Below are 26,746 nucleotides of genomic sequence, written 5' to 3' on the forward strand. Positions count from 1 at the left end.
ATAATTGTAGATTTTATCTGTGCTACTGGTCAAAAAAAAGAGTGAAACTTGCTACATGCTAAATGATTCAAATAGCTTTGCTCTTCACTGGCAACTCAGGATACAGAGTTTAATAAACATGACCCAACCTACTACATCACGCTTCCACTTTTAGCATTAGCTACAATGCTAGCCAACGTGGCTACTGCTTTTACTGTTTTTCCTTGATGTGTCCACAGTCTCTCTCGTTCTCTCTCTCTCTCTCTCTGTGTCTGTGTGTCACACACACACCCTCTCTCAATGTGTCCCTGTAGCAGCAACACACACACACACACTCCACTGTGTGTAGAGTTTAGTCTGTGTGTTTATGTGCATGTATGCAGAGTGCTGGATGTATGTGCGTGTATGTATATACAGTATCTGACAAAAGTGAGTACACCCCTCACATGTTTGTAAATATTTGATGATATCTTTTCATGTGACGACACTGAAGAAATGACACTTTGCTACAATGCAAAGTAGTGAGTGTACAGCTTGTGTAACAGTGTAAATTTGCCGTCCCCTCAAAATAACTCATCACACAGCCATTAATGTCTAAACCGCTGGCAACAAAAGTGGGTACACCCCTAAGTGAAAATGTCCAAATTGGGCCCAAAGTGTCAATATTTTGTGTGGCCAACATTATTTTCCAGCACTGCCTTAACCCTCTTGGACATGGAGTTCACCAGAGCTTCACAGGTTGCCACTGGAGTCCTCTTCCACTCCTCCATGATGACATCACGGAGCTGGTGGATGTTAGAGACCTTGTGCTCCTCCACCTTCCGTTTGAGGATGCCCCACAGATGCTCAATAGGGTTTAGTCCATCACCTTCACCCTCAGCTTCTTTAGCAAGGCAGTGGTCATCTTGGAGGTGTGTTTGGGGTCGTTATTATGCTGGAATACTGCCCTTCGGAACAGTCTCTGAAGGGAGGGGATCATGCTTTGCTTCAGTATGTCACAGTACATGTTGGCATTCATGGCTCCCTCAATGAACTGCAGCTCCCCAGTGCCGGCAGCACTCATGCAGCCCCAGACCATGACACTCCCACCACCATGCTTGACTGTAGGCAAGACACACTTGTCTTTGTACTCCTCACCTGGTTGCCGCCACACACGCTTGACACCATCTGAACCAAATAAATTCATCTTGGTCTCATCAGACCACAGGACATGGTTCCAGTAATCCATGTCCTTAGTCTGCTTGTCTTCAGCAAACTGTTTGCGGACTTTCTCGTGCATCAAGAGGCTTCCTTCTGGGACGACAGCCATGCAGACCAATTTGATGCAGTGTGCGGCGTATGGTCTGTGCACTGACAGGCTGACCCCCCACCCCTTCAACCTCTGCAGCAATGCGGCAGCACTCGTACGTCTATTTCCCATAGACAACCTCTGGATATGACGCTGAGTACGTGCACTCAACTTCTTTGGTCGACCATGGTGAGGCCTGTTCTGAGTGGAACCTGTCCTGTTAAACCGCTGTATGGTCTTGGCCACCGTGTTGCAGCCCAGTGTCAGGGTCTTGGCAATCTTCTTATAGCCTAGGCCATCTTTATGTAGAGCAACAATTCTTTTTTTCAGATCCTCAGAGAGTTCTTTGCCATGAGGTGCCACGTTGAACTTCCAGTGACCAGTATGAGGGAGTGTGAGAGCGACGACACCAAATTTAACACACCTGCTCCCCATTCACACCTGAGACCTTGTAACACTAACAAGTCACATGACACCGGGGAGGGAAAATGGCTAATTGGGCCCAGGTTGGACAATTTCACTTAGGGGTGTACTCACTTTTGTTGCCAGCGGTTTAGACATTAATGTCTGTGTGTTGAGTTATTTTGAGGGGACGGCAAATTTACTCTGTTATACAAGCTGTACACTCGCTACTTTACATTGTAGCAAAGTGTCATTTCTTCAGTGTGTCACATAAAAAGATATAATCAAATATTTACACAAATGTGAGGGGTGTACTCACTTTTGTCAGATACTGTATGTGTGTTTGTGTGTATGTGTGTGTGAGTGCTTGTGTGTGTGTGGGAGAGAGAGAGAGTGTGTGTGTGTGTGTGTGTGTGAGTGTGTGTGTGTGAGAGAGAGAGAGTGTGTGTATGTGTGTGTGTGAGTGAGTATGTGTGAGAGAGTGTGTGTGTATGTGTGTATGTGAGTGTGTGTGTGTGTGTGTGTGTGTGAGTGAGAGAGAGAGTGTATGTGTGTGTATGTGTGTGTGTGAGAGAGAGAGAGAGAGTATGTGTGTGAGTGTGTGTGTGCTTGTGTGTGTGTGGGAGAGAGAGAGTGTGTGTGTGTGTGTGTGAGAGAGAGAGAGAGAGAGAGAGAGTGTGTATGTGTGTGTGTGAGTGAGTATGTGTGAGAGAGTGTGTGTGTATGTGAGTGTGTGTGTGTGTGTGAGTGAGAGAGAGAGTGTGTGTGTGTATGTGTGTGTGTGTATGTGATTAAAGCTGACTGTGTTTACCTGTAGTGTGATTAAAGCGCTGCATCAGTGTATCCACATTGAATTTGAAGATCTCCTCATTTTCCTGCAGCACCTGTGTGTATGTGTTCCAGTAATCTGGATCATCAGCGTCGATCTTCTTTATCCACTCCGTCTTTGGGATCTTCTTTCTGATCTTGCTGTCATAGTACTCATACTGCACTCCATCCAGCTGACTGAGAGCAGTGAATTCTGGGAAATTTATTCCTGGTGTGACTCCAGTGTAGAAGACCTGCAGAGTGTGTGTGACTGAAAACGAGTAAAAATGGACATTTACATTGTTTTAGTAACTCATCACATCATAAAATCACCCATAATGAGTCAAGTCCAAAATTATGACTCATTAATACAGAATATCAATGATTTATAACTGCATAAAACAATGGTAATAAAATTAATAAACATTATTTACATACAAATTCCTTAAGGCCAGACATCATTTGTCACGATCTCACTGACAGATGGCGCTGCGGTGTCGATGTGCACGGACAGCTGCAGAGCGCGCGTGCACGAGATTACGTAATGAGGACTGTTTCCTATGGACACGTGCCTTTGTTTTGGTTTTGTTCTCTTGCTGTTCAGGTATTGGTTGATGTTCGAGGGTGTGTCATGACTGGTCCCAGCTGTCTGTATTCAAGCGTGATTATGTTTGTTATTTAAAGCCCTCATGTTGCTGTGCACTTTGCGCAGTATTAACTGAATGTATAGGTGAATATGTTTAATATGTCACTGAGCAAAAAACTACAGAGTGCAGGTCGTTACAGAAAGTGGAAACAGGAGATGGAAGGGAGGAGTTTATGTCTCTCTCACACACACACACACACACACACACACACACACACACACACACACACACACACACACACAAACCCAATATGATTAGATTATTTAAAATTTTCTACCAATTTTAACCAAATAATGATAAATGATATTGTTGTTAATATTACGCTAGTTGTATAATAATTGTTCTTGGCCCCTTGAGTTGCACATCCAGACATTTTTCTCTTAATTATTTGTGTACAGAAACTGTTAAAACTGTTAAAACTGTTATCCCTAATAAACCTCATGAAACATTAGCCACTGCAGAGCTACAGGAGGAATGTTTTACAGATTTCACTGTCAGTGGTAGAACAACGCTATTTAAAGATAATTGTGGAAGAACATTTCAGAACATGGATTGTGCTGCATCACATCTCCACCACACAGATTAACCTCACAACGTAATCACTGATATGAGGCTCATTTTCTCAAAGAAAGCTCAAATAGAACAACTACAGTAGACAGATAAAATAAAATAATGTCAATGCTTAAACATTTATGGACCTGACAGTATATAAACAGCTCATTCAGATCAGATACGATTCTACATAATGTTTTTTGGGGGGGTTCTCTGTCTCTGCCTCTAGCAGAATAACACACTGGATCACCAGGTACTAGGAAGAAGTGACAGCTTTGAAAGTTTGAATTTTCTTATCTGCATTGCTGATATTTATTTCTTATCTTATTTCATCATTGAAACAGACTATCAAATTATTATGAATATATTTGTTTTCATCATGTTCCCTAAATGTATAATAACATTCCTGCACTTTTACTTATTCAGACAGAGATGAAGTTTAATAATCAGAACTGTCTGTATCTATGAAAATGTTCTAGTGATCCAGTGTGCGTATTTCTGCAGATTTTAAATATTTTTAGGAGTTTTCTCTTGCTTTCACCTTATTACAGCTTTACACATATGTACTTTACATATGATCTGCTGTCTTTGTAGTAGAACACTGAACAAAGGGGTTAGTTATTGGGTGGGCAGGACAGGCCCAAATGTCTGTCTTGCCCACCCAATAACAACTTAGGCAAAGACAACATTAATATTTAGTTTTTTACTATTTGTATATTGGTTAAAAGCAATCTGAGGCAGCTGGGTGTTGAGAAGTTTCAGGAAGGGCTGTATACTGTCCCAAACAATCACAAAAAATTGCAGTATTTTTATGTTTTTATTGGCTGGAAGCAATGGCGCATTCTACACTCACAGGGCGGCTGTAGTCAGCCAGCTGACAGTCACACGTGATAACATGCAGAAACATTTGTGTGCAGTACATAGATTTATGGTGCCTGTAACGAAGTCTGTTAGTGGCTCCAGCAGCAATGTTCGTGATGTGACTGACTCTGCTTCAGAAATAACATCTACCTCCACCTCTGTCCCCCGAAATCACGCTGTCAGGGTATCGAAATACTGGACTAAATTCAAATGCACCATCCAAACCAATATTAGCTACCCTAAATGTGCACTTGGTTCCATATCACAGTCATTTAATGCTGGATGGTACAAGACCATGTGAGAGCTCCTTTTGAATTCTGTCATGGGTTCTGACCCCTTTTTGTCACTGTATGTTACACCAAAGAGTCATTTAGTGACATTGGGCCAAGAAAAGTCCATCAATAATAGCCTAGATATTTGGTAGTTTAGAATTTGTTAGGACTTTTGCTTTAAAAAAAAAAAAAAAAAAAAAAAAAAAAAAAAAAAAAAAAAAAACAGACGCTGAAGGTGTGTAGATGATATTGTATCGTTGAAGCAGTATTCCCTCAAAATATTTTTTTTCTAAACTCAATACAGTGTAATACAATCCAATCATTAAAAAACGTAGAAACTAGTTATAGTAATGGTTAGTAGTTTATTGTCACTGCATTTTAAATTGAACGTTTTTGGTCTGAAATATCCTTTGGCAAACATAGATATGTTACATAAGGACACTTCGGTATGTGGACATGAGTCATGAGGACAACCCGCTCTACCACGTGATCCACAGCCGCCCCATGAAATGAAAGTAACTTGTTGTCCTCCTGTTTATTAGTGTTTCATAATAAATACTGATAGTTATGGAGATATTGAGGTTCACCGGCTGAAATAAACACTTAGTATCTACAACTGGACACATCACAAGTATAGAACACCCGAGCAAATAATATTTAATCTGAATAAATTATTAGCAGCAGTGGTCGCAGAAACCTAAAATCCGTTATGTTAGGCATATCACTGAATGTTAATAATTAATCTACTGAATAATACTTTACACTGTTTATGTGTTAATATGTAATATGTTAATGTTAATATGTTAATATGTAATAGCCTGAATGTACTGTTCCCACTTTTAAGAAAGAAAAGCCACTCAATTGGCCTAAACTACTAATGACGATTTTAAATTTAACAGAATAAAGTTATGAATAAAAACCAGTAAACTGACCTGCTGCTGCAAGATGAACCTCAAACACGAGGAAAAGCAGAATCTTCATCACTGCGCAGTTCTGAAATCAATTTCTCCGCTCGATATGTGTCGTTTCTCACTGTTCAGTGTGTCGATTCCTCCGTTTCTCACTGTTCAGTGTGTCGATTCCTCCGTTTTTCACTGTTCAGTGTGTCGATTCCTCCGTTTCTCACTGTTCAGTGTGTCGATTCCTCCGTTTCTCACTGTTCAGTGTGTCGATTCCTCCGTTTCTCACTGTTCAGTGTGTCGATTCCTCCGTTTCTCACTGTTCAGTGTTTCGATTCCTCCGTTACTCACTGTTCAGTGTGTCGATTCCTCCGTTACTCACTGTTCAGTGTGTCGATTCCTCCGTGTAGCGCTTCTTTCCTACAGTCCTCACTCTGTGTTTTGCTGTAGAGTTTACTTTAGTAGAGGAATATCCGGACCAATCAGAATTCAGGGTTTTATGCGCGTCACTGGCTGCTGCGTGAAGATGTGTGAAGTTTGGTGGATTCGTTAATCGCCATCTTGTTCCTCACTGTATTTATAACTGAGTATTTGGACAGACGTGTTTAATTTTTCATTATAATGTGACATGAATTAAAATAGAGTTGTTGTACGTGTGTATTTTAGGCAGCATAAGATTAATTCTATGTGTTTTTTTGTGTCTCTTTTTTCACTGTAATGGTTATGGAAGTATAATAGTGCCAAATGTCCTCAAGGCACAAGTGCATGTTGAATTACAACATGAATAAAATATAATAAAATATATTTATTCAAATATTTGAATAATAACATATCGCAATAACAATACTTGATTTTTTCTGCCAAGCAATTTGACACAAATTGGAAAAACAAACAAACAAACAAAAAAACCCACAGCAATATCAATGCTTGAATTAGTTTCCTCTGTACATTGGGTTTGTATATTTTGATTGAAAAAAATAATCCAGCATTCAAAATTCAAAGCACACGTATTCACCTTCCTAAAATACAGTTCCAAAATATTCAGTTGTTAAAATACCATCGTCATTATTCGTCAGGTAATATTTCAACACATTATTTTTCAACCTCACAAATTCAGTCTACAAAGATTCCGGTCTTAAAATTTGGGTCTTATAATTCAAGTCTTCACAAGAAAGAGCAATGGATTGCCGATACTATTGTAATCACGTTACTCTGGGCCGGCCCCCTAGTGGTGGGATTGTGCTGACAAGCCACAAGAGAAGATGAACCAAGCGGACTGACATAAAGTTGGCTTGACGTTGGACTTTCAGCATTCGCAAATATGCTCAAATTAAGGGGCCGTCTCTAAAGTTACATATTGGTATACATGTTTGTAACTTCAATAGCATTTGAAGGGAATGACTTGGTCAAAAAACCAACTGTAAAGTGTTCATTTTGCTCATGAAACCTCCCTCTTTCAGCTCAAGTCTATACCTCTCAATGTATTTGAAAAATGCAGCTTAAATGGGTGTGGATGGCTGTGCAAAGAAGGGAGGGGGAGTGGGCGTGGCAGGGAAAGGCAGGGGTGTAAGAGGGGGTGAACCTTCAGAACACTCACAATAAAGATGGATAGTGATAAAAGGTTTGCAGATGAGGCAGAGGACTTCTCTCCTCCTGAATCCCCAGGGCTAAATGGAGACACAATGGATAGCGGTGCAGGTCCTCTGTCCTATCGATTTGAACCATTAGTCCCCGGCATGACTATGGAAGAAAACAAAAAACAAAACCGGTTGCAGCACGGATGGGAGAAGTGTTGGAATGGTAGCTAGCTAATAGGCTCAAGCATTTCACGAAGAAAAAGGGGAAGGCTCTTCCCTTCAGTGTAGACTCTCATTGCATCATTGCATCACGCAACGGCCTGCCAAACTATGCAATGAGAGTCTGCACTGAAGGGAAGAGCCTTTCCCTTTTTCTTCCCCTTTTTCTTACAGAACCTGTAAGTATATTCAATTATTTTATCTTTTAAAATTATTTTCTACTTTGTTCTGCTGTTGACTGTTCAAATACGGTGTTTTGTGTTGCTAATGTGCTAGCTAAAGTTTCTGCTAATGTGCTAGCTAAAGTTTTGATATTCAACTGTGGGAATTTTTAATAATAATAATAATAATAATAATAATAATAATAATAATAGGTTTAATTTATATAGCGCCTTTCCAGAGCTCAAGGACACTTTACAGTACAATGATACATAAACAATGAACAATCATGGATAAACACACAATGTGAAAAACAATGAGCAACCAAACACAGAAAAGAAATACACAGTGCAGTCATTTAGAAAATGCTTTATAATAGATTAGGACAGATAGCATTGAGAAAACAGATATGTTTTTAATAGGGATTTGAACTCGGAGATGGATGTGATGCTGTGAGGAATCAGAGCGAGTGAATTCCAGATTTTGGTGCTACAACACTGAAAGACCTGCCAACCATGGTAGAGAGACGAGACCTAGGGACAGAGAGGAGCCCAGAGACCTGAGAGAGTGGGTCAGGTTGTACGGGAGAAGCAGTTCACTAAGAACTGTGAAGTGATTTAAATGTAAGAAGGATTATTTTATATTTAATGTGAAATGAAACCGGTAGCCAATGCAGTTCAGACAGGATTGGAATAATGTGAGCTGAGATCTTGGTATGTGTGAGAAGTCTAGTCGCAGAGGTTTGAATATATTGCAACCTAGCAATAGAATTAACAGGTAAACCAATGAGGAGAGCATTGCAATAATTAAGACGTGAGGAAATAAATACATGAACCAGTGTTTCAGCGTCTTCGAGGCTAATGAGGGGACGGAGGTGAGCAATGCGATAAAGGTGAAAGAATCCAATTTTAGAAACAGAGTTTATGTGAGCTTCAAAGGTGAGGGAGGGATCAAAGATGATCCCTACATTTTTTACAGTACTAGATGGTTTTATATATAAACGTGCAGAGTAACACATAATGTTTGTCATTCTTACGATCTTCACAAGTGATCAAGTGTGGAGATGGATTCATGTTTATTACAAATGTAGTACTAATTTGTTTACCTTTGTTCTCCTGGGGTCAAAAGTTTATCTACATGGCTATGGTAGATGCACTATGTGTCTTTGTTTAGAGCCATCCGTATCAACCGTGTGCACCTGTCTGTGTTTTGTGAATTGTCTGTTGATTTCATAAGCTTCAATAGTTTAAATGTTTCATTTCCATCAAATGGAATTAAATCTTTATTTTGCCCTTTTCTTTTAGAGTACATCTCAGCAGGGCCACGGTTCACAACAATTCTCCACTCCATCCACAAGTCATGATATCGGATGTCAGACGGACAGTGTACAAACAGCAACAGTGTCAGTGGGCACACTGCCTCCAAGGTGTCATAAGGGAGACTAAGGGAGATTAGGACGGATGCATGTGCAGTTAACAGTTTTATTAAACGGGACAATGGCAAACAAATTCAAATCGTAATCCAAAATGTAGTCCAAAAACATGCAAAAGGTCAGGCGATCGGCAAACAGGCATAAACAGGGCGAAGCAATAATCAGAGTCGAGAAACCATAAACGAGGTCAGAGATCATCAAACAAAACGATAACAAAGGACAACCGCTTGGTAAGTGAGTAAAACCCAATACTACGTGCCGTGTACTGGGAGGCGCGCGGTATATAAGCAAACTTAATCAAAGTTAAGTGCTGACGGCTTACACCAATCTAGACACATGCTGGAACGACAGCCAATGACAGAAACGGGGAGGACACAGAACAGAAACATAACACATGCACGTGTCCATGGTAAACAATGTCACAGTTGTCAAAATCCGAAGAGCATGCACTCGCTGAGCATTCGTGCACGTAACTCGTGCATGCGCGCGCCCTCTCATCTCTCCGAACGCGCTGCCAGACAGGGAGATCGTGACACAAGGATGCGATCAGTTAGCACACAACTGTCCATCGGTCCATTGAAGGACAGGCCCATACGCAGCAAAGGTATATAATACAGAGAGTAAATGTGTTCATGTATTGATATTGCAGATGCAGTACCTGTACTTATTGTTTAGTCTTGAAAAACTGTTACATGGACTGTAGAATATACAGTGGACTTGAATGTCATGGTAACTTGCAGATGTTACATTTCATAACTGGATTATCAAAATATTTTGACTATAAATACATACATTTTTTCCCCAGGCTACAGTTTCTTGTCTCCATGTAGACACTGAAACCACTCCCAGGTTCCCTGATGTGCCACTGTCTTCAACACCCATAAAGGCCCCTGCTTTTAGACCACCCGATTTAATTTATTTAGGTTCAGATGTTGAAATACAAAAGGTAATGTGGAAATACAAAAGGTACTATAATAAATTACTACAAAGTAAACATGTATTTATTCAATATTCTAGCAGTTGTCACATTTGAAAAATATGAGGCCATACAATGTTTTCCTTTTCTTTTAGTGTCTAATGTTGACTGCATTATAAAAAGTTACTGGCTTGTCTTCCTTCTTAGGTTGTAAGACGAATGAACCAGTTACAGACCCTCCAAAGTGTGTGATACATCATCCAGGCTTTGAACTAAACTGTTTGAATCCTCACACGCTGCAGAACATTCATAACATTTACAGAGCTGTCTATGGACCTTTTGAGGTGCAGAACAGAAGAAGTGTATGTTTATGACATTTTATGACATAATATCAGGGAGATAGAGACCTGAGACCAGTGTCATTCAGTAGAGGAAGACAATGGACATCTTTCACAACTACTCTTTTCACCCGTACTGGTGGAATGGGGAACTGCATGTCCAAAATTAATGAAATTTTTGTAATAGCTTTGTCCTTCAGGGAGGAAGAGACATGAAATCAGTGTCATTCAGTAAAGGGGGGGCAGTGGACATCTTTCACAACCTCTCTATTTCTTTTACAACAACTAAATGGCACATGTCTATATAGTTTTCTCTTTATTCCAATCCCCATTGATCAGACAATGGCACAAAATAAACCTTTTAAATCACAATTACTAGCTTGTTTGTTTAAATCTAAGTTTAAATGCAATAAGTCACCAACAAACAGCAAATGTTTATTTAGCATATTGAATTTTTTCTTCATTTTTTTGAATGTTATGGTTGCTTGACAGTAAATAACTGTATTGTAGACCAGTTTTATACTTGTTTTTACGTGTTTTAAATAAAAACATCTGAACCAAGTTCTGTCTCTTGTCTCTATAGAGGGGGAATAAAATTAGAATTTTTTTAAAAAGAATTTCTACCTAATAATATTTTTTTTCCAATTAAAACATTAGTTTGAGTTCAGCAAGCATAAAACAATTCACTTTATAAATGTATCCATTTAATTTAAACTGTATTTGATCAAATTAAGTTGGTCCAACTCACTTACATTTCTGTGCATTAATCAGTTTTTTATGAGTTGGGGCTATACATATTTATTGGATGGAAATCCTGCTCTCAGTTAAATTGTGTTCATCCATTGAGTTATTTTTTTGAGTGTGCTTTAACTTTCAATAAATAATGTTATATTTGTGAGCGTTTTGAATTGAAGTTTGCAAACATTTGGAAGAAATGTGTGCTCACTCACATAACTGATTTTCTAGGCTAAGAAAATTTCTCTTTTTCCCCTCAATACAGTATTGTTTTGTTTTTGTTCTTTTAGAAATGCAACTGTGATTTGGCCGCAAGAGGGCTCTGTTGTCCATTTTAGTTCAGCTGTTTAGAGTAAACTGAGGGTTTTCCCAACCAGTAAGTACACTTTCACCACAATTTACTAAGAAAGGTTCAAAAGAAGTTGAAGATAAATAAAAACCGAATCACACAAGGTTTTAGCTTTTATCTTTGTCTTAACACCACCTCCATCAATAAAACTGCCGTGCCTGATTTATTTACATCCCCAATTCCAAAAAAGTTGGGACGCTGTGCCAAATGTAAATAAAAACAGAATGCAATGATTTTCAAATCTCATAAACCCGTATGTTATTCACAATAGAACATAGAAAACATATCAAATGTTTAAACTGATTTTAAGAATAAAATAAGTAAGTTTTGAATTTCATGGAAGCAACACATCTCAAAAAAGTTGGGACAGGGCCAGAACAACGTTGTATCGCCTGAAAGATCCTGTGTTAATTCAGATGTTTATAACCCAGTGAAACAGAAACCTGAACATCACAAAGACCAGACAGTGACATAATACACCCAAACCAGTTCAGTGAGGAGGATTTCGATTTGTACATAAATGAAACAAAACACCGTAAACACAGATGTCCTTACACAAAGCTATCACCATGGTGTAGAACCTCTATCATATGGAGCCTACATTTGACATTAAAAATAATGTCAAAGTATTTACAAGTCACAAAAAGAAAGAAAGAAAGAAAGAAAGAAAGACAGAGCTACAATTTTATTAAGCAGTATGTAAAGTAAAATATGCAAGAATAATATAATACTATAAAAAATAATATATAATATAATTGCAAGCACAATTTCTGAAACTTTGCAAATGACACGATTGCAAATGACATCTAGAGCGATTTCTGACTTCCTCTACTGTTGCATTACACTATGCTGATCATATACTTTACATGTAATGCTTTGTGAATATAAACTCTGGAAGCAGTTTGTAATATTTGGCAAAATATTCAATACAATGTTGATAATGAAAAATAGGATAACACTTCCCAAGAGAAATACCAAATAACATCTACCGGTGACCTGCATCAGATCCGCTGGAAAAGATCAGTACTGCAGTTTAAGTTTCAGATTAATAGCTGAACCTCCTAAAAACACTACAGTACATTTCACATCCTTTACATGCACAGTGAATCCAATTCTGATGCACACCGATAACCATCAAACTCAGAATATATATAAATACAATAAAAGTACAATTATTAATATAATATAAAAACAATGTAAAATAAGGCTGTAGGACTCGAGTCTCTTAAAATGTTAACTGTACTGACCTGGACTTGTTTCGGCTCTGGTCTTGCTAATTATGCTCTTGATCTCTACTGAGACTTTGCAAGAAATAATTTATATGTTGCCTTCTTTTTTTAGAAGTAGTAATTCCTTCTTGTAAAAAACAGACCTAATGATTGGTGCAATGCATGAATGAAGCCAACTAGTTGAAGTAAAAGCTTGGCCTCAAAAACAAATGGTTGGATTTTGGTCTTGATCATGGCTTAATCTTGTTTTCATTTGGATTCGAACTTGACTTGGCCTTGACTCGAGGACTTGGACTTGACAGTGGCGGTCTTGACTACAGCCCAAAGTGAGTAAAATGCGTCATTGAAAAGAACAAAAGAATGTTTTTGCCATTTCTTTTTTTTGTTAGCATTGGTGATTGATGATAGTCTCATTAATATTTGTTGGTAGTAATGTTTACCAGATCTTTGGTGTGAATAACTAATTAAATTCTATTGATCAAAATTATTATACACTTTACACACACTGCCTTTCTTCAGAAAAGCAAATATCTGACACATCTTTGACACAAATATCTTTGTGTCTTCATATCGGACATATAATCTCTATATTCCTTCCACCTCTCTCCTAGAAAGAAAAACAAAGAAAAAACATTAGATGACTTCAGGAAACATGTGTTCATCAATCCATAATATAAAATAATATAAAATCTTACTCTTTCATTTCCTCATGAACACATCTGGAGTTTAAAATGCTGGTGGTAAAAGTAATTTAGAGGCTGTGAAAGAAATAAAGTGTTAACATGTGGATGAAACATTACAGTTAAATAACACTGATTATAAAGATTCACTTATAGGAACTGGGGTTGCCTGGGGTTAGAACAGATTTGGAGTCTGAAAGACCGAAAATGGACATCAGCTATTATATTCATGCATTTATTCATTGATTCAGGTTTCTTTTGCTTTTCATGGTGGGAGTCACAGTGGAAAGAGGCTGTGAATCCGGTCACCAGACCACCCCCAGTAGGATAAGAACCATGTACTGTATTTGGTCTATGTAAGCAATACTTTTTTTTTCAATGTAATTTTCAACGGGAATTTCATTAAAAACATTTTTTTGAATGTATGAATTAAATCTGAGCTGACAGCAAAACTAATCACCACAGCACAAGCACCACATAAGATTAGTGTCATAGTCTAGCAGTAGAGAGTATATTACATATATATACACCACACTACATCTGGTGTAGAAAGGGCACGGCATATCATCAGGAAAACATCATCCCAACCGTAAAGTACGGTGGAGGAAACATCATGATTTGGGCCTGCTTTGCTGCATCACGGCCTGGCCAGCTTGCAATCATTGAGGGGAAGATGAAATCCCGAGTATATCAGACAAGTCTTGAGGATAATGTGAGAATGTCTGTACGTCAGCTGAAACTGTGTAGAAGTTGGGTGATGCAACAGGACAACGACCCAAAACACCAGAGCAAATCCACAACAGAATGGGTTCAGAAAAACAAAATCTGCCTTTTGGAGGGGCGGAGTCAGAGCTCAGACCTCAACCCAATAGAGATGCTATGGAATGACTTGAAGAGAGCCAGACACATGAGATGTCCAAAGAATATGACCGAGCTAAAGCAGTTCTGCAGGAAGAATGGGATAAAATTCCTCCTGAACGATGTGCAGGTCTGATCCACAGCTACAGGAAGCGCCTGGTTGAGGTTCACTTACTTTTTCCACTGCCATTATGAATGTTGAATGAGTGTGTTCAATAAAGACATGAGGGATCAGAATTTTTTTCGTGTTATTATTTTAGACACATTATTATTTGTCAATACCCCTGACTTAGATGAAGATCAGGTCACATTTTATGACAAATTTATTCAGAAAACCATGACATTCCAAAGGGTTCACATACTTTTTCTTGCCACTGAATATATATATATATATATATATATATATATATATATATATATATATATATATATATATATATATATATTAATTAAGAATACAAAGACTTCTAAATGTGTTGTCTTTAACTTTCTTTCTTCCTGCCTTACCATTCTTTCTTTTCATCCAAATGGGAACTCCAGCAACACAGATAATGAAGATGGTGAGGAGACCAACTGTTACCATGACGACCCAAATCCACTCCACCACTCTCGGTGCGGGCCCAAATCCACATGCGATTATTTCTGTTAAAACAGCACAGAGTCTTCATTATGTATTGCATCAGTAAATCAGCTTTCACACTGCAAACCTGTAGTTTTATATAGGAAAGTGTTAGATTTCCATGTATCTCAGGAATCTCAGATTATGTCTTTCAGTCCTCCGTCAGCACTTTCAACCTTATTATTTCTCTTAACTCTTAGTTCTATGCTATGAGCTAGAAAGTGTGGTTGTCCTCAAAGTGTTTCAGATCTGGGGAGTCTAAACGAACACACATTGACACATGCATGCTCACAGTGACGTCCAGCTTATTTCGTCTAGAACAGGAGTATTTATACACATTGATAACAGCATTGTGTAGTAGGCGGGTTTTAACTTCTGAGATGCTAGTCAGATTTAGACAAAACACAGCACACAGGGTCATACTACAAAATAAGTCTACATGTGTCAGCTATGATAAAGGATGGCAGTTGATCAGCTTACTTAAAGAGGTAATTAAATGAATACATTCGTCATAGGTATTTGATAGGACAGAGACACACACACAGAAACTATAACCCAGTATTCCCCGTATCCAAGGTGTCTTAATACAGTTCGTAATATAAGAGAGTACATATAAGAGAATTTCCTTTCAGAAAGTGTTTCTCTGACTTCTCGGAATTAGACCACTTTGTGAAATGTATACGTTTACAGATGACTTTTAATTGTAACTTCATTTATTTGTGTCATTTTTTTCCTCTAGGCAGTGACATTGAGTTACTTGTCATGTGATCAACATTGTTTTGTCTACAAGGATGTAAAAGACAGTTTAGTTTTGTACTGGGAAATATATGTACATATTTAAAATACACATAGCTAAATGTAGCACGGAAGAGTAAAACTATTTTACATGCAGATATTTAAAGATAGAACATGTTTGTGTGTGATGTAAAGATGATAAAATTCTAAGCATACATATATATCCACATATTCATATTTTGCATGTGTGAATGTAAATGTGAAGGGGGGTGTGTGTGTGTGTGTGTGTGTGTGTGTGTGTGTGTGTGTGTGAGTGTGTGTGAGAGAGAGAGAGAGAGAGAGAGAGAGAGAGAGAGAGAGAGAGAGAGAGAGAGAGAGAGAGAGAGCAGCAGCAGTTACAGTCACAGAGGAGATCACACAGTTTACCATACTGTGGAGCCAAAAACTTCTTTAACTGCTTGATACACTCCTCCTCCAGGTAGCGCTTCCCGTATTTAGCGTGGTGTCCTGTAGACTCCCACTTCTCTTTGGTGATCTCAGCTTTATCTTTAGCTGCAATCCAGGTTCCAGTTTTCAGATCCAGACTGAGGAAATGTTCTCCATCATAACGGTACTGATCGTATCCTCTAGCGGTACCGTCATCATCAAGCTCACAGCCATATATCCTCTGTAGAGTATGAACTCCTGCAATAACACACAGAAACCATGGGCATGACCATGCATTCTTTGGTGGGGGTCGTGTTCCCACCACTGTTGAGGAAATACCAATCTGCCCCCCCCCCCAATATACAGTACATAATATTTTCCATATGTCCCCTGTAATGAACTCTGGTAGGTTATGGAGCAGAGAATACATCTGTCCACAGGACGTCCACAGCACCCTACAATGTCCCCATGCTGTCGGAGCTTCAATCACTCAGAAATCACGTGAATTCAAACAGTAACTGTAATCCTAAAACTATGTTCTTAATATGTGTGTTATCAGTATCAAATTTTGGATGAGGCGGGGGGGGGGGGGGGGGGGGGGTGGTGGAGGGGGGCTTGTCCATAAAGTCGTTACCGAAGATGAAAGGAATGATGTTCAAGTTTTTCCACAGTAACAGAAGGGAATTTTAAAAATTGTGCTTCCTAAGAGATGAATTCTGCTTAAAATCTACAGGAAATGGAGGTCAGTCATGTCTCGATGAAAGTCCTGCTGTTCCTCGTGATTATTTTTTCCTCAGACGTCAGCAGGTGAATATGATTTTTTTTCACTCTAATATTTAAACAATGATGTTGTATTTTGTACATACAGTAATGGTCAAAAGTGATGTCTGACATAGGAAAATTGACATTCTTGCCCTTTATTCGAACATGTAATTAAAGAGTTATTAAAGATTTTGTATGCATGTCATGACGTCATGAAACATGCTGAATTGTACGAACATAATTTTTGGCCAAGCTGTCATATAAAGCTTGCGCTCATTATTCCTAGCCTATCATTTCTACAGGTACGTCAGTCATTATGTGGCAGGTGTTAGCTATTTTATTAGACCTTCTTTTCTTGGTTTTTGGTGAAAATGACCAAGAGGAATGAACTACCTCGATGAAAGTCCTGCTGTTCCTTATGATTATATTTCCTCAGACGTCAGCAGGTGAGTATGTTATTTTGCACTCTGTAATATTTATATAACGATGTTGTATTTAGTTCTAATGAGAAACAGTAACAGCAATATAGCTTTTAGATTAAAACAAATAAAACTGGCAGCCAAATTAACTGTACTAGCTACTTACACTCACCTGTGGCACCAACGATCTCCGCTACTACCTTCCAGTCTTTATTTTTGTTTGTAATGTTTCTATACACATTTAATGAGAGGTCTTTTGTATATGACAGGATAACATAAAATCACTATAATAATTTTTTCTTCCATTGGGAACTAATAGCAGTGGGGGTACGCTGGCGAGAGAACAACATACAACATAAGTGAGACATATATGATGTTTGTATCATTGCAGTGGTGTAAGAGGAATAAAACACTTGGAGGCATGCTGTTATAGGAAAATAATCAACTTCAGGGTGGAAACTGTAACTCAAAAAAGTTTAAAATGACACATTTCATTAATATTTTAAGCAAGATTTCTTTTTTATTTCCATCTTTTACCAAAAAAAAAAAAGTTTGGGCACCCTGCATGGTCAATACTTAGTAACGCCCCCTTTGACAAGTATCACAGCTTGTAAATGCTTTGTGTAGCCAGCTAAGTGTCTTTCAATTCTTGTTTTGAGGGATTTTCTCACATTCTTCGTTGCAAAAGTTGTGTAGTTCTGCGAGATTCTTGGGCTCTCTTGCATGCACTGTTCTTTTGAGGTCTATCCATAGATTTTTGATGATGTTTAGGTCAATGGACTGTGAGGGCCATGCCAAAAGCTTCAGCTTGCACCTCTTGAGGTAGTCCATTGTTGATTTTGAGATGCGTTTAAGATCATTATCCTGTTGTAGAAGCCATCCTCTTTTCAGCTTCAGCTTTGTGATGTTTGCGTCCAGAATTTGCTGGTATTTAATTCAACCTACTCTTCCTTCTACCAGTGTTCCCCTTTTCATTGTCTGCAACACAAGCCCAAAGCATGATCGATCCTCCCCTGTGCTTACAGTAACTGTTAGAGAGGTTTTCTTTTCTTTTTGATGCTGAATGTTGTGATGAGGACGCAGGAAAGGTTTTCTTCTGATGAGTCTTCCATGAAGGTCAGATTTGTGAAGGTGTCGCTGCACACGAGAACAGAGCACCACCACTCCAGAGTCTGATCAATCTTCTTGAAGGTCTTTTGCAGCCAAACAGGGGTATTGATTTGCCTTTCTTGCAATGCTACGAGCAGTTCTCTCAGAAAGTTTTCTTGGTCTTCCAGACCTTATCTTGACTTCTACCATTCCTCTTAACTGCCATTTAAAAATTACCTTTCGAACTGAGGAAACAGCTTCCTGAAAACGCTTTGCTGTCTTCCTATAGCTGTCTCCTGCTTTGTGGACATCAATTATTTTAATTTCCAGAGATACAGGCAGCTGCTTAGAGGAGCCCATGGCTGCTGATTATTGGGGCAAGGTTTAAGGAGTCAGACTATTTATTTATTTATTTATTTAAATTTGCATCACCTGGCCTTTCCTAATGATGAATATGAACAAGTCATAACTCTAACAAGCTAATGAAGGTCTGAAACTTTGGTAAAAGTTATCCGAGAGCTAAAAACTCTTGGGGTGGCCAAACTTTTGCATGGTGCTCCTTTCTTTTATTTTTTACTCGAAAATTGTATAAAACAAGCAAAAAAAACCCCACTAATCTTGCTTAAAATGTTTAAACAAATGTTTAATCTTTAACTTTATGCCTTTTAGAGATCAGTTCATCGTCTACTCACTTAACTATTCACAGTAACAGAACGTTTGACCAGGGGTGCCAAAAGTTTTACATGCCACTGCACATATATAGCTACTAAAAAAAAAAAACAGCCAGGCCACGGCCACAAGAGAGTGACTTGTAGCTTTATCTCTGACTGTTACAAAGTGCTTTCAAAACTGTGTTCATCTTTACCTTCAGTGTGCTTAAAGTCTTTCATGACTGTAAGCAAAAGCTGTTTGAGATTCTCCTGATCACTCTGCATAAGCTGTGTCTGGGTTTTCCAGACATCTCGATCATCAGCAACATCGATCCACTCACTAGTTGGGATCATCTTCCTGATGTTGACGTCATAATACACAATCTGCTCTCCATCCAACAAACCGACAGCAGTGAAATTCTCTCCTGGTGTGAGTGCAGTGTAGAGGAACTGCAGAGTGTGTGTGTCTGTAAAATAAAGAGCAAAACTGTGATTAAAGACGTTTCGATTAAACAGTCATTAGAGTTGCAGTGTTTCAGCTATAAATCCTGATCAACGCACATGAAACAGCTTAACAAAAATGACATGACATGACATGAGGGGAAAAAACATGAAGGATTTTAAAAAATATTTCACAAAGAACACTGTATAATCATTGATATGGTGAAATTTTCTGTAAGGAGATGTTAATTTAACATTTATTGAAGGAGTCTCCAGTGTCAGCACACCACATACTGTACAATAATTAGCTGCTATTTTTCGCTTATTAACTTTAACAGAGTGAGGGGGGGGTGGCCTGTATTTTTGTGTTATTCCCAAACAACAACCTTTAATGTTGCTAAACATTTAACACAAAAATATGATTTTTTTCACTCGTTATTAAATATTAAAGAGTGAAAAAAAATCATACTCACCTGCTGACGTCTGAGGAAAAATAATCACGAGGAACAGCAGGACTTTCATTGAGACACGACTGACCTCCATTTCCTGCAGATTTTAAAGAGAATTCATTTTTAGGAAGCACAATTTTTTTAATTCCCTTCTGTTACTGTGGAGAAACTTGAATCGTCTGGAATTGAGATGTGCGTGTGCATGAGGAATTACAGTGACTCATAGTTAAGACAATAGGTGGGTCTAAAATCATTCCTTTCATCTTCTGTAACTACTTTAGAAAAGTTTATTATATTATAAAAACACATGTTTAATGATATCTTGGTTCATTTGGGACACTTTTTCATTAGTTTAGGATCTTTAAAATTTGCAGCATACTTATTCATGGCTTCAGTAAATCTCATTTCAATACCATCTTCACATTTCACTATAAAACAATGTTTTAACAAACAGTGAAAGTAAGATCCAGAAACAATATCATGAAGCGGCAGTGCTGAGTCTGTTTCCCTCAGAAACACACCACAGTATGAAGGAAAACACCTCCATTTTACACGGTACATTGTGTTTAAGAGCTCGTGCTTACCGCAGTTCGGTTTTCATCAAAACATCAACAGGACAGAACAAGAACCGGAAATGTGGAACACCAAAACAGAACAGCGTCCGATCTCCTGTCTGACTTCTCTTCAGATGTGTCTAAAGAAACAGAAAGCTGAATAATTATGCATGCAGTCCAGGTCAGTGAGGAGGATTTAGATCTGAACTTCAGTGAAACAGAATACTGTAAACGCAGGTGTTCTTACACACAGCTATCAGACCGTTACGGTGGACCTTTCAGCGTCTATCAGCGCCGTCGGAAACGAGTTGGGACACGCCCCTAGACTTCCGTAGAACTCGGAGAATGCGGAAGTGACGCGCGTGCGCTGGGATAACCGATAGTTACCGCCAAACAGCTCCATTGCCGAACCCCGTCACTGGTCTTCACTGTGTGTGTGCGCGCGCGCGTCTGTGAGTGAGTGAGTGAGTGTGTGTGTGAGAGAGTGAGTGTGAGTGTGAGACAGTGAGTGTCAGTGAGTGTGTGTGTGAGAGAGTGAGTGTGAGTGTGTGTGTGAGAGAGAGAGTGTGTGTGTGTGTGTGTGTGTGTGTGTGTGTGTGTGTGAGAGAGAGAGAGAGAGAGAGAGAGAGAGAGAGAGAGCGTGAGTGTGTGCGTGCGTGTGTGTGAAAGTGAGTGAGTGTGTGTGTGTGTGTGTGAAGGGACAGTCAGAATGCAATAATAAACAGACTACCGGGTCCGCACGGTCTTGTGGTGAGACAGGTCTAGGGAGAGAAGACTCTTACCCAGCTGCTTGTACATCATCACCGAACTGAAGTCTTATTTTTAACAGCTGTTCGATTGAATACAGTGATGAAAGTTGCCCAACACAACTCTCCTCAGGTTTTTTTTTCTCTCTCTGTGACTTATAACTGTGAAAATTAGAATTTTTTTTATTTCCCAGAACAAAATGGCTTGTAGACTTTTGAGAACATCAAAGAAAGATTACTGGTGCTTCCAGTTTCCCTGAATGAAGCACATGTACGCTTCTGCTCAGGTGGTACTTTGAACTTTACTCCGTCAGTAAAGAAATGTACACACATAGAGAAGTCTAAAGCAAGAGATCTCCCTATAGTCACTGATACAGTAAATATCAAGTTCCAGCTGTTGAACAGATGGGATATTCTTATTATTATTTCTTTTATTTCTTTAATACAGGCAAATAATACAACATAACCACACACACACCTCTACACACCTCAGTCTGGTCTGTTGGTATAAGCAGGTATTCTGCTGTTTATAAGGAGATTAAATTACCATGGCTCTTTAATACTTTCTTTTTCCCCCTTTCTCTCCCTGTAGGAGGTGGAATGAGTTTCTATGAAGACTACCTACACAAGGAAAAAGTTATCTACCCTCTTCCTGGATATATAATCAAATGTTTTGTTGAATGCAATTGGTTGTCTTGTTTATTTTGCACTATTGACCTAACTTCTTTCTTGGGTTACATTGCTTGCATTGATTGATATTCGCTTGTTGTGCGTGTTTATGTGAATGTTTTAACATAAGATAACATTAGGATGTGAGTAACAGTGACCATAGAAGCACGAGAAAAATATTAATGCATACACACTGTAGATGTATTCTATGTTATGAGAAGCAAACCCTGTTCCTTCCAAAATTAAACACAGAATAACTGATTAATGCTGGCACAGGAAAAAAATGCTATGACTGATCTGTTTTTTTTTGTTTTTTTTTTTTTAGTAAATAGTTCACTAGATTTATTTGTTTTTCTCTTTATAAAAGGATTTTGTTGTTTATATTTTTCATAAAGTTGTGTTGTGTTGGGGAAAAACAAACACTTGAGTTAAAAACATTTTTAAAGTGGTTTAATACAGTAAAACAAAATCTATGGCGACATTTTTTTAAACTTCAAGAGATTAACCGCAGTTAATTCCATCAGAATCAGAAAGGTGAATACGTCTGATCTCTGACTTTAACAGTGGCGTGCTGGTTTGAGTATTTCAGAAACTGAAGTAATCTGCTGGGATTTTCACACACAACAGTCTCTAGAGTTTACACAGAATGATGTGAAAGACAAAAACATCCTGTGAGCGGAGGGTCTTCAGGCTGAAACATCTTGTTGAAGAGAGATCAGAGGAGACGACCAGGTGGGTCTGAGCTGACAGGAAGTCTATAGTAACTCAAATAATCCCACTTTACAACCATGGTGAGCAGAAAAGCATCTCAGCATACATAAAAAATCCAACCTTGAGGTGGATGGACTACAGTAGCAGAAGACCACATCAGTTTCCACTCCTGTCAGCCAAGATCAAACATCTGAGGCTATCATGGGCACAGACTCGTCCAAACTGGACAGTTGAAGACTGGAAAAATCCTTGGTGATCTTTATTCCATATTACACCATAAACAACATCACGTCTTACTCTCTCAGTGCAGCGGGAACACACACAGTCCACTTTAAGAGTTGTTGGTGGAAGAATCTCCTTCAGAGTCTGTAAAACATTCAAATCCATCAGAAAGTGAAGTAAACACTGCGAGTCAATAATGTACTGGATTTAAACATCATTTCTGGATCATAAAGGTTCACTTACCGGGTTTGGGTGGAACAGGTCTGAAGCCTGAAACACAGATGATGGACAGACAGTTATTATAAAATCTGTGGACTGGGTTTGGTTTCACGAGACAATTAGTCAATATCAGCTTATTGTCTCGTCTAATTTATCAGTTAAAGCTTAAAAATATGTCAAATATTCATCAAATCCCCTTTCAAGAATTAGAAAGTGTAAATCTGTTCTCTGAGAACTTCACATCTGCCTCCTTCCTCCTCTCACCAGAGTTCTTCTTCTTCCAGACCACAATTCCAGCAACAACGGCAATGAGAACCAGGAGAGCCGCGACTACACCAACGATGATACCGATCGGAGCTCCACCTGATCCTCCACCTGATCCTCCACCTGTTAAATCACACAGAGTCTTTATTATCTGCTGCAGAAATAAATCAGCTTTCACTCTAAATCTGTAGTTTTATAGGAAAGTGTTTCTCTGACATCTCAGAATTGGACACTCATTGAATGGTGGAGACGTCATGCTGCTGTGCTGAATCACGCAGGTGTAGGTGTGTTTCTGCAGATCCTCAGCTGAGACTGTCAGAACGGTTCTCTTCTGGAAGCTTCCATCCTGGTTGGGTAACGTCTCTCCGAGATCCACATCCTCATGCACGTCCTCTCCGTCCTTCTGCCAGGTGATCATCACTGTTTTGGGGAAGAAACCTGTAGCATGACACACCACCTCTGGAGGAGAGTGTTTCTGGAACACTGACGCTGTAGGAGGAACTGCAGAGACACACAGAGACAGAAATATTAAAACACTGAGAATTACACATTTACAGATGGGGAAGGAAACGTATTTCTATACAAGTAAATTTTATTTGTGTAACAAGGCATTTTTCCTCTAGGCAGTGAAATTTGTGATTTTTTTGGCTATAAGGATGTAAAAGACAGTTTAGTTTTGCACTAGAAGATATATTTACATATTTAAAATACATACACAGTGAAGCTAAATGTACAGCTGAAGAGTAAAACTATTTTACATGTAGATATTTAAAGACAAACACCACAGGACAGAAAAAATGTGTGTGTGTGTGTGTGTGTGTGTGTGATGTACAGGTGATAAAGTGCTATACAAGCTTATTAAGACAGAAGTATAATCATTACAGTGTGCACTATTTATCTATTAACTATTAATATTCTGGTAGGTTGCATTTTATGCTTTATTTCACTCACACTGACTTCATATTTTACATGAGTGAACGTAAATGTGAAGAGGGGTGTGTGTGTGTGTGTGTGTGTGTGTGTGTGTGTGTGTGTGTGTGTGTGTGTGTGTGTGTGTAGCAGCTGCAGTTACAGTAACAGAGTAGATCACACACTTTACCTTTCCTCTCCAGAGTCTCTCTGCCGTAAGACACAAACTTCGTTAACCACTCAATACACTCATTCTCCAGGTAGTACTTCCTGTATATAGCCTCAGCTCCTGTAGACTCCCACTTGTGTTTGGTGATCAGAGCTTGAGGTTTAGCTGCAGTCCAGGTTTTAGTTTTCAGATCCAGACTGATGAAATCTTCTCCATCATAACCGTACTGATCGTATCCTCTAGTGGTGCCGTCATCATCACGCTCACAGCCGTACATCCTCTGTAGTGTATGAACTCCTGCGCACACACACACACACACACACACACACACACACACACACACACACACACACACACACACACAGTGTGTAGCGCTGCTGTGTGACTCTCATTGTGTTGATACAGTTATTTCTAGATGAATGAATCACACTGATATACTGTTCAAAATAATCAACATCAACATTGTGTGATGAAGCAGAGCTACAGTTACTACCCTGAAGTTGATTATTTTCCTATAACAGCATGCCTCCAAGTGTTTTATTCCTCTTACACCACTGCAATGATACAAACATCTCTCACCAGCTTACCACCAATGCATTAGTTCCCAATGGAAGAAAAAATTATTATAGTGATTTTATGTTATCCTGTCATATACAAAAGACCTCTCATTAAAAGTGTATAGAAACATTACAAACAAAAAAAAAGACTGGAAGGTAGTAGCGGAGATCGTTGGTGCCACAGGTGAGTGTAAGTAGCTAGTACAGTTAGTTTGGCTGCCAATTTTATTTGTGTTAATCTACAAGCTATATTGCTGTTACTGTTTCTCATCAGAACTAAAGCAAAAATTTGGACAGACCACACCCACAAGAGGGTGACTTGTGACTTGCAGTTATGAAGACGCGGTTAAAGATACAGCTTTATCTCTGACTGTTACAAAGTGCTTTGTGTTCATCTTTACCTTTAGTGTGATTAACGTCTTTCGTTACGGTAAGCAGAAGATGACGGAGATCCTCCTGATCACTCTGCATCTCCTGTGTCCTGGTTTTCCAGTAATCTGGATCATCAGCATTAATCTTCTGGATCCACTCTGTCTTTGGGATCATCTTCATGATGCTGCTGTCGTAATACACAATGTGCTGTCCATCCACCAGACCAACAGCAGTGAACTCTGGGAAATTCATTCCTGGTGTGAGTGCAGTGTAGAGGTACTGAAGAGTGTGTGTGACTGTAAAATAAAAAGCAAAATTGATAAAACAGTAATTACAAGTCCAGTGTTTCAGCTACAAATCCTGATCAATGCAGTTGAAACAAAAAGCTTCAGAAAAATCCGGCTGTAGATTTAGATTTAAAACCCACACAGTGACATGGAAAAACTCCCCGAGAAGACATGAGGTAAAAACCTTGAAAAGAATCAGACTGAAAAGACAACCTGTACTCTTCTGTGTGACACCGGATAGTGGACATCACTAAACCTGCCATGTCTGACTTGATTTATTTTATTTTTTAATTTCTGTTTATTTTGCTCTTCATCCCACTGTACTGTATTATAATTTACATTAAAGAGAAACAAACAGTACACTTATATAGGGATGTGTTATATTAAACAGCCATTAAAACATTTTATACCACAGTTCTGTTAAATTCTGGATTCTGATTGGTCAGAAGGTGTTGATTAGCTTTCTATTAAAGCAGCTCTGACTGTAGCGCAGCTGCACATATTATATATATTATATTTATATTAACCCGCTCATTCCAATAGGTTATAGTTTCTATAGCAACAGCATGTTCACGGGACTTAGTGCCACATAATTGAAGTCTAACAATAAACAGATTTTTAAATGTATATGTACGTATAATCATTGATATTTTGAAATGTAATTTCCTGTAAGGAGGTGTTTATTAACATTTATGGAAGGAGTCTACAGTGTCAGCGTACTGTACTGACATACTGTACAATAATTTGCTATTTTTTTGACTAATTAAGGTCAGAGAGCGAAAAAGAGAAAACCTGTATTTCTTGTGTTATTCCCAAACAACATTTAATGTTTAGGATAAGTATTCCATTTGCACGCATTTACATATCTTCCTGAATAGCATTTGCTTGTATTCCTATGACGTCCTGAAAATCATATATGGGGTTGTTCCTATCCTACATTGATATGCTTCATGTATTATGAAAATATAGCAATCCATATTTAACCCATTGTCTCTGTTGTGTGCCAAGCCTGATATATACTCTGCCTTTCTTTGAGTAAACAGAGATCTTGTCAGTTGAACTCTGTGTGCCTGTGTGTTATTTGGCAAGCTTGGTATGGGAAGTGTTTGGCGAGGTGAGGGCGCAGTCTTTTTTGTGTACTATCGCTTTCTCTATTCTTAACAATCGTAACCCGGAGATTCCCTTCACAAGTCCTAACAATAACTTTGGCTCAAATTACATGCAACCAGCAAGCATATAAATATTATATACAGTAATGTCTCTAATTTTCCAAAAAGC

The 26,746-nt window shown here is 38.7% G+C and overlaps 3 protein-coding genes across 33 annotated transcripts in view; all 3 read right to left on the reverse strand.

Moving 5' to 3' along the window:
- LOC108255567 (BOLA class I histocompatibility antigen, alpha chain BL3-6) overlaps positions 1-26,746 on the reverse strand; it is a 135,254-nt gene that overhangs the window by 80,923 nt on the left and 27,585 nt on the right. For 21 of the 24 annotated variants that reach the window (XM_053674415.1, XM_053674414.1, XM_053674403.1 and 18 more), the window contains exons 3-4: positions 25,211-25,477; positions 24,274-24,549 (exon numbers count right to left, since the gene is read on the reverse strand). In XM_053674415.1, the coding sequence (XP_053530390.1) occupies positions 24,274-24,549; positions 25,211-25,477 (543 nt within the window). Of the gene's footprint in view, positions 1-2,480; positions 2,748-5,740; positions 5,899-24,273; positions 24,550-25,210; positions 25,478-26,746 lie in introns of those variants that run through there. The other 3 variants (XM_053674406.1, XM_053674422.1, XM_053674400.1) reach the window with 3 other exon arrangements.
- LOC108255583 (class I histocompatibility antigen, F10 alpha chain) lies at positions 11,824-20,741 on the reverse strand. 5 transcript variants are annotated; one of them, XR_001810112.3, is made up of 8 exons: positions 20,591-20,740; positions 20,374-20,483; positions 19,814-19,886; positions 19,115-19,366; positions 15,985-16,237; positions 14,707-14,841; positions 13,357-13,419; positions 11,824-13,268 (listed from the first exon to the last, which is right to left on the reverse strand). XR_001810112.3 is itself a non-coding variant. In XM_017451660.3 (8 exons), the coding sequence occupies exons 3-7, from the start codon at positions 19,881-19,883 to the stop codon at positions 13,388-13,390; spliced, it is 747 nt and encodes a 248-aa protein (XP_017307149.1). In that variant the 5' UTR covers positions 19,884-19,886; positions 20,374-20,483; positions 20,591-20,739; the 3' UTR covers positions 11,824-13,268; positions 13,357-13,387. The 5 variants fall into 5 exon arrangements, 4 of the variants coding, with proteins under 4 accessions (XP_017307149.1, XP_047005651.1, XP_047005648.1 ...); XM_017451660.3 differs by having other exon boundaries at positions 15,980-16,237; positions 20,591-20,739; XM_047149695.2 differs by lacking the exons at positions 11,824-13,268; positions 13,357-13,419 and adding an exon at positions 13,457-13,534 and having other exon boundaries at positions 20,591-20,741.
- Positions 22,194-26,746, reverse strand: part of LOC108261296 (class I histocompatibility antigen, Gogo-A*0401 alpha chain) — a 158,301-nt gene continuing 153,748 nt past the window's right edge. The window contains exons 7-10 of one of the 4 annotated variants that reach the window (XM_053674395.1): positions 23,391-23,675; positions 23,175-23,297; positions 22,935-22,961; positions 22,194-22,835 (exon numbers count right to left, since the gene is read on the reverse strand). In XM_053674395.1, the coding sequence (XP_053530370.1) occupies positions 22,801-22,835; positions 22,935-22,961; positions 23,175-23,297; positions 23,391-23,675 (470 nt within the window). In that variant the 3' untranslated portion in view covers positions 22,194-22,800. The remainder of the gene's footprint in view (positions 22,836-22,934; positions 22,962-23,174; positions 23,298-23,390; positions 23,676-26,746) is intronic. The other 3 variants (XM_053674396.1, XM_053674394.1, XM_053674397.1) reach the window with 3 other exon arrangements.

This window comes from Ictalurus punctatus, chromosome 22 (genome assembly GCF_001660625.3).
Source record: "Ictalurus punctatus breed USDA103 chromosome 22, Coco_2.0, whole genome shotgun sequence".
NCBI lineage: Eukaryota > Metazoa > Chordata > Actinopteri > Siluriformes > Ictaluridae > Ictalurus > Ictalurus punctatus.

Excerpts from the sequence above, each read along its gene's own strand:
- LOC108255583 (XM_047149692.2), bottom strand. The coding sequence starts at position 19,883 with ATGGAGGTCAGTCGTGTCTCAATGAAAGTCCTGCTGTTCCTCGTGATT. Across the intron at positions 16,238-19,114 it reads AGACTTTAAGCACACTGAAG|GAGTTCATACTCTACAGAGG; the intron begins GTAAAGATGAAC and ends GTGTTATTGCAG. Across the intron at positions 14,842-15,979 it reads GTTTTTGGCTCCACAGTATG|AAATAATCGCATGTGGATTT; the intron begins GTAAACTGTGTG and ends CTGTTTTAACAG.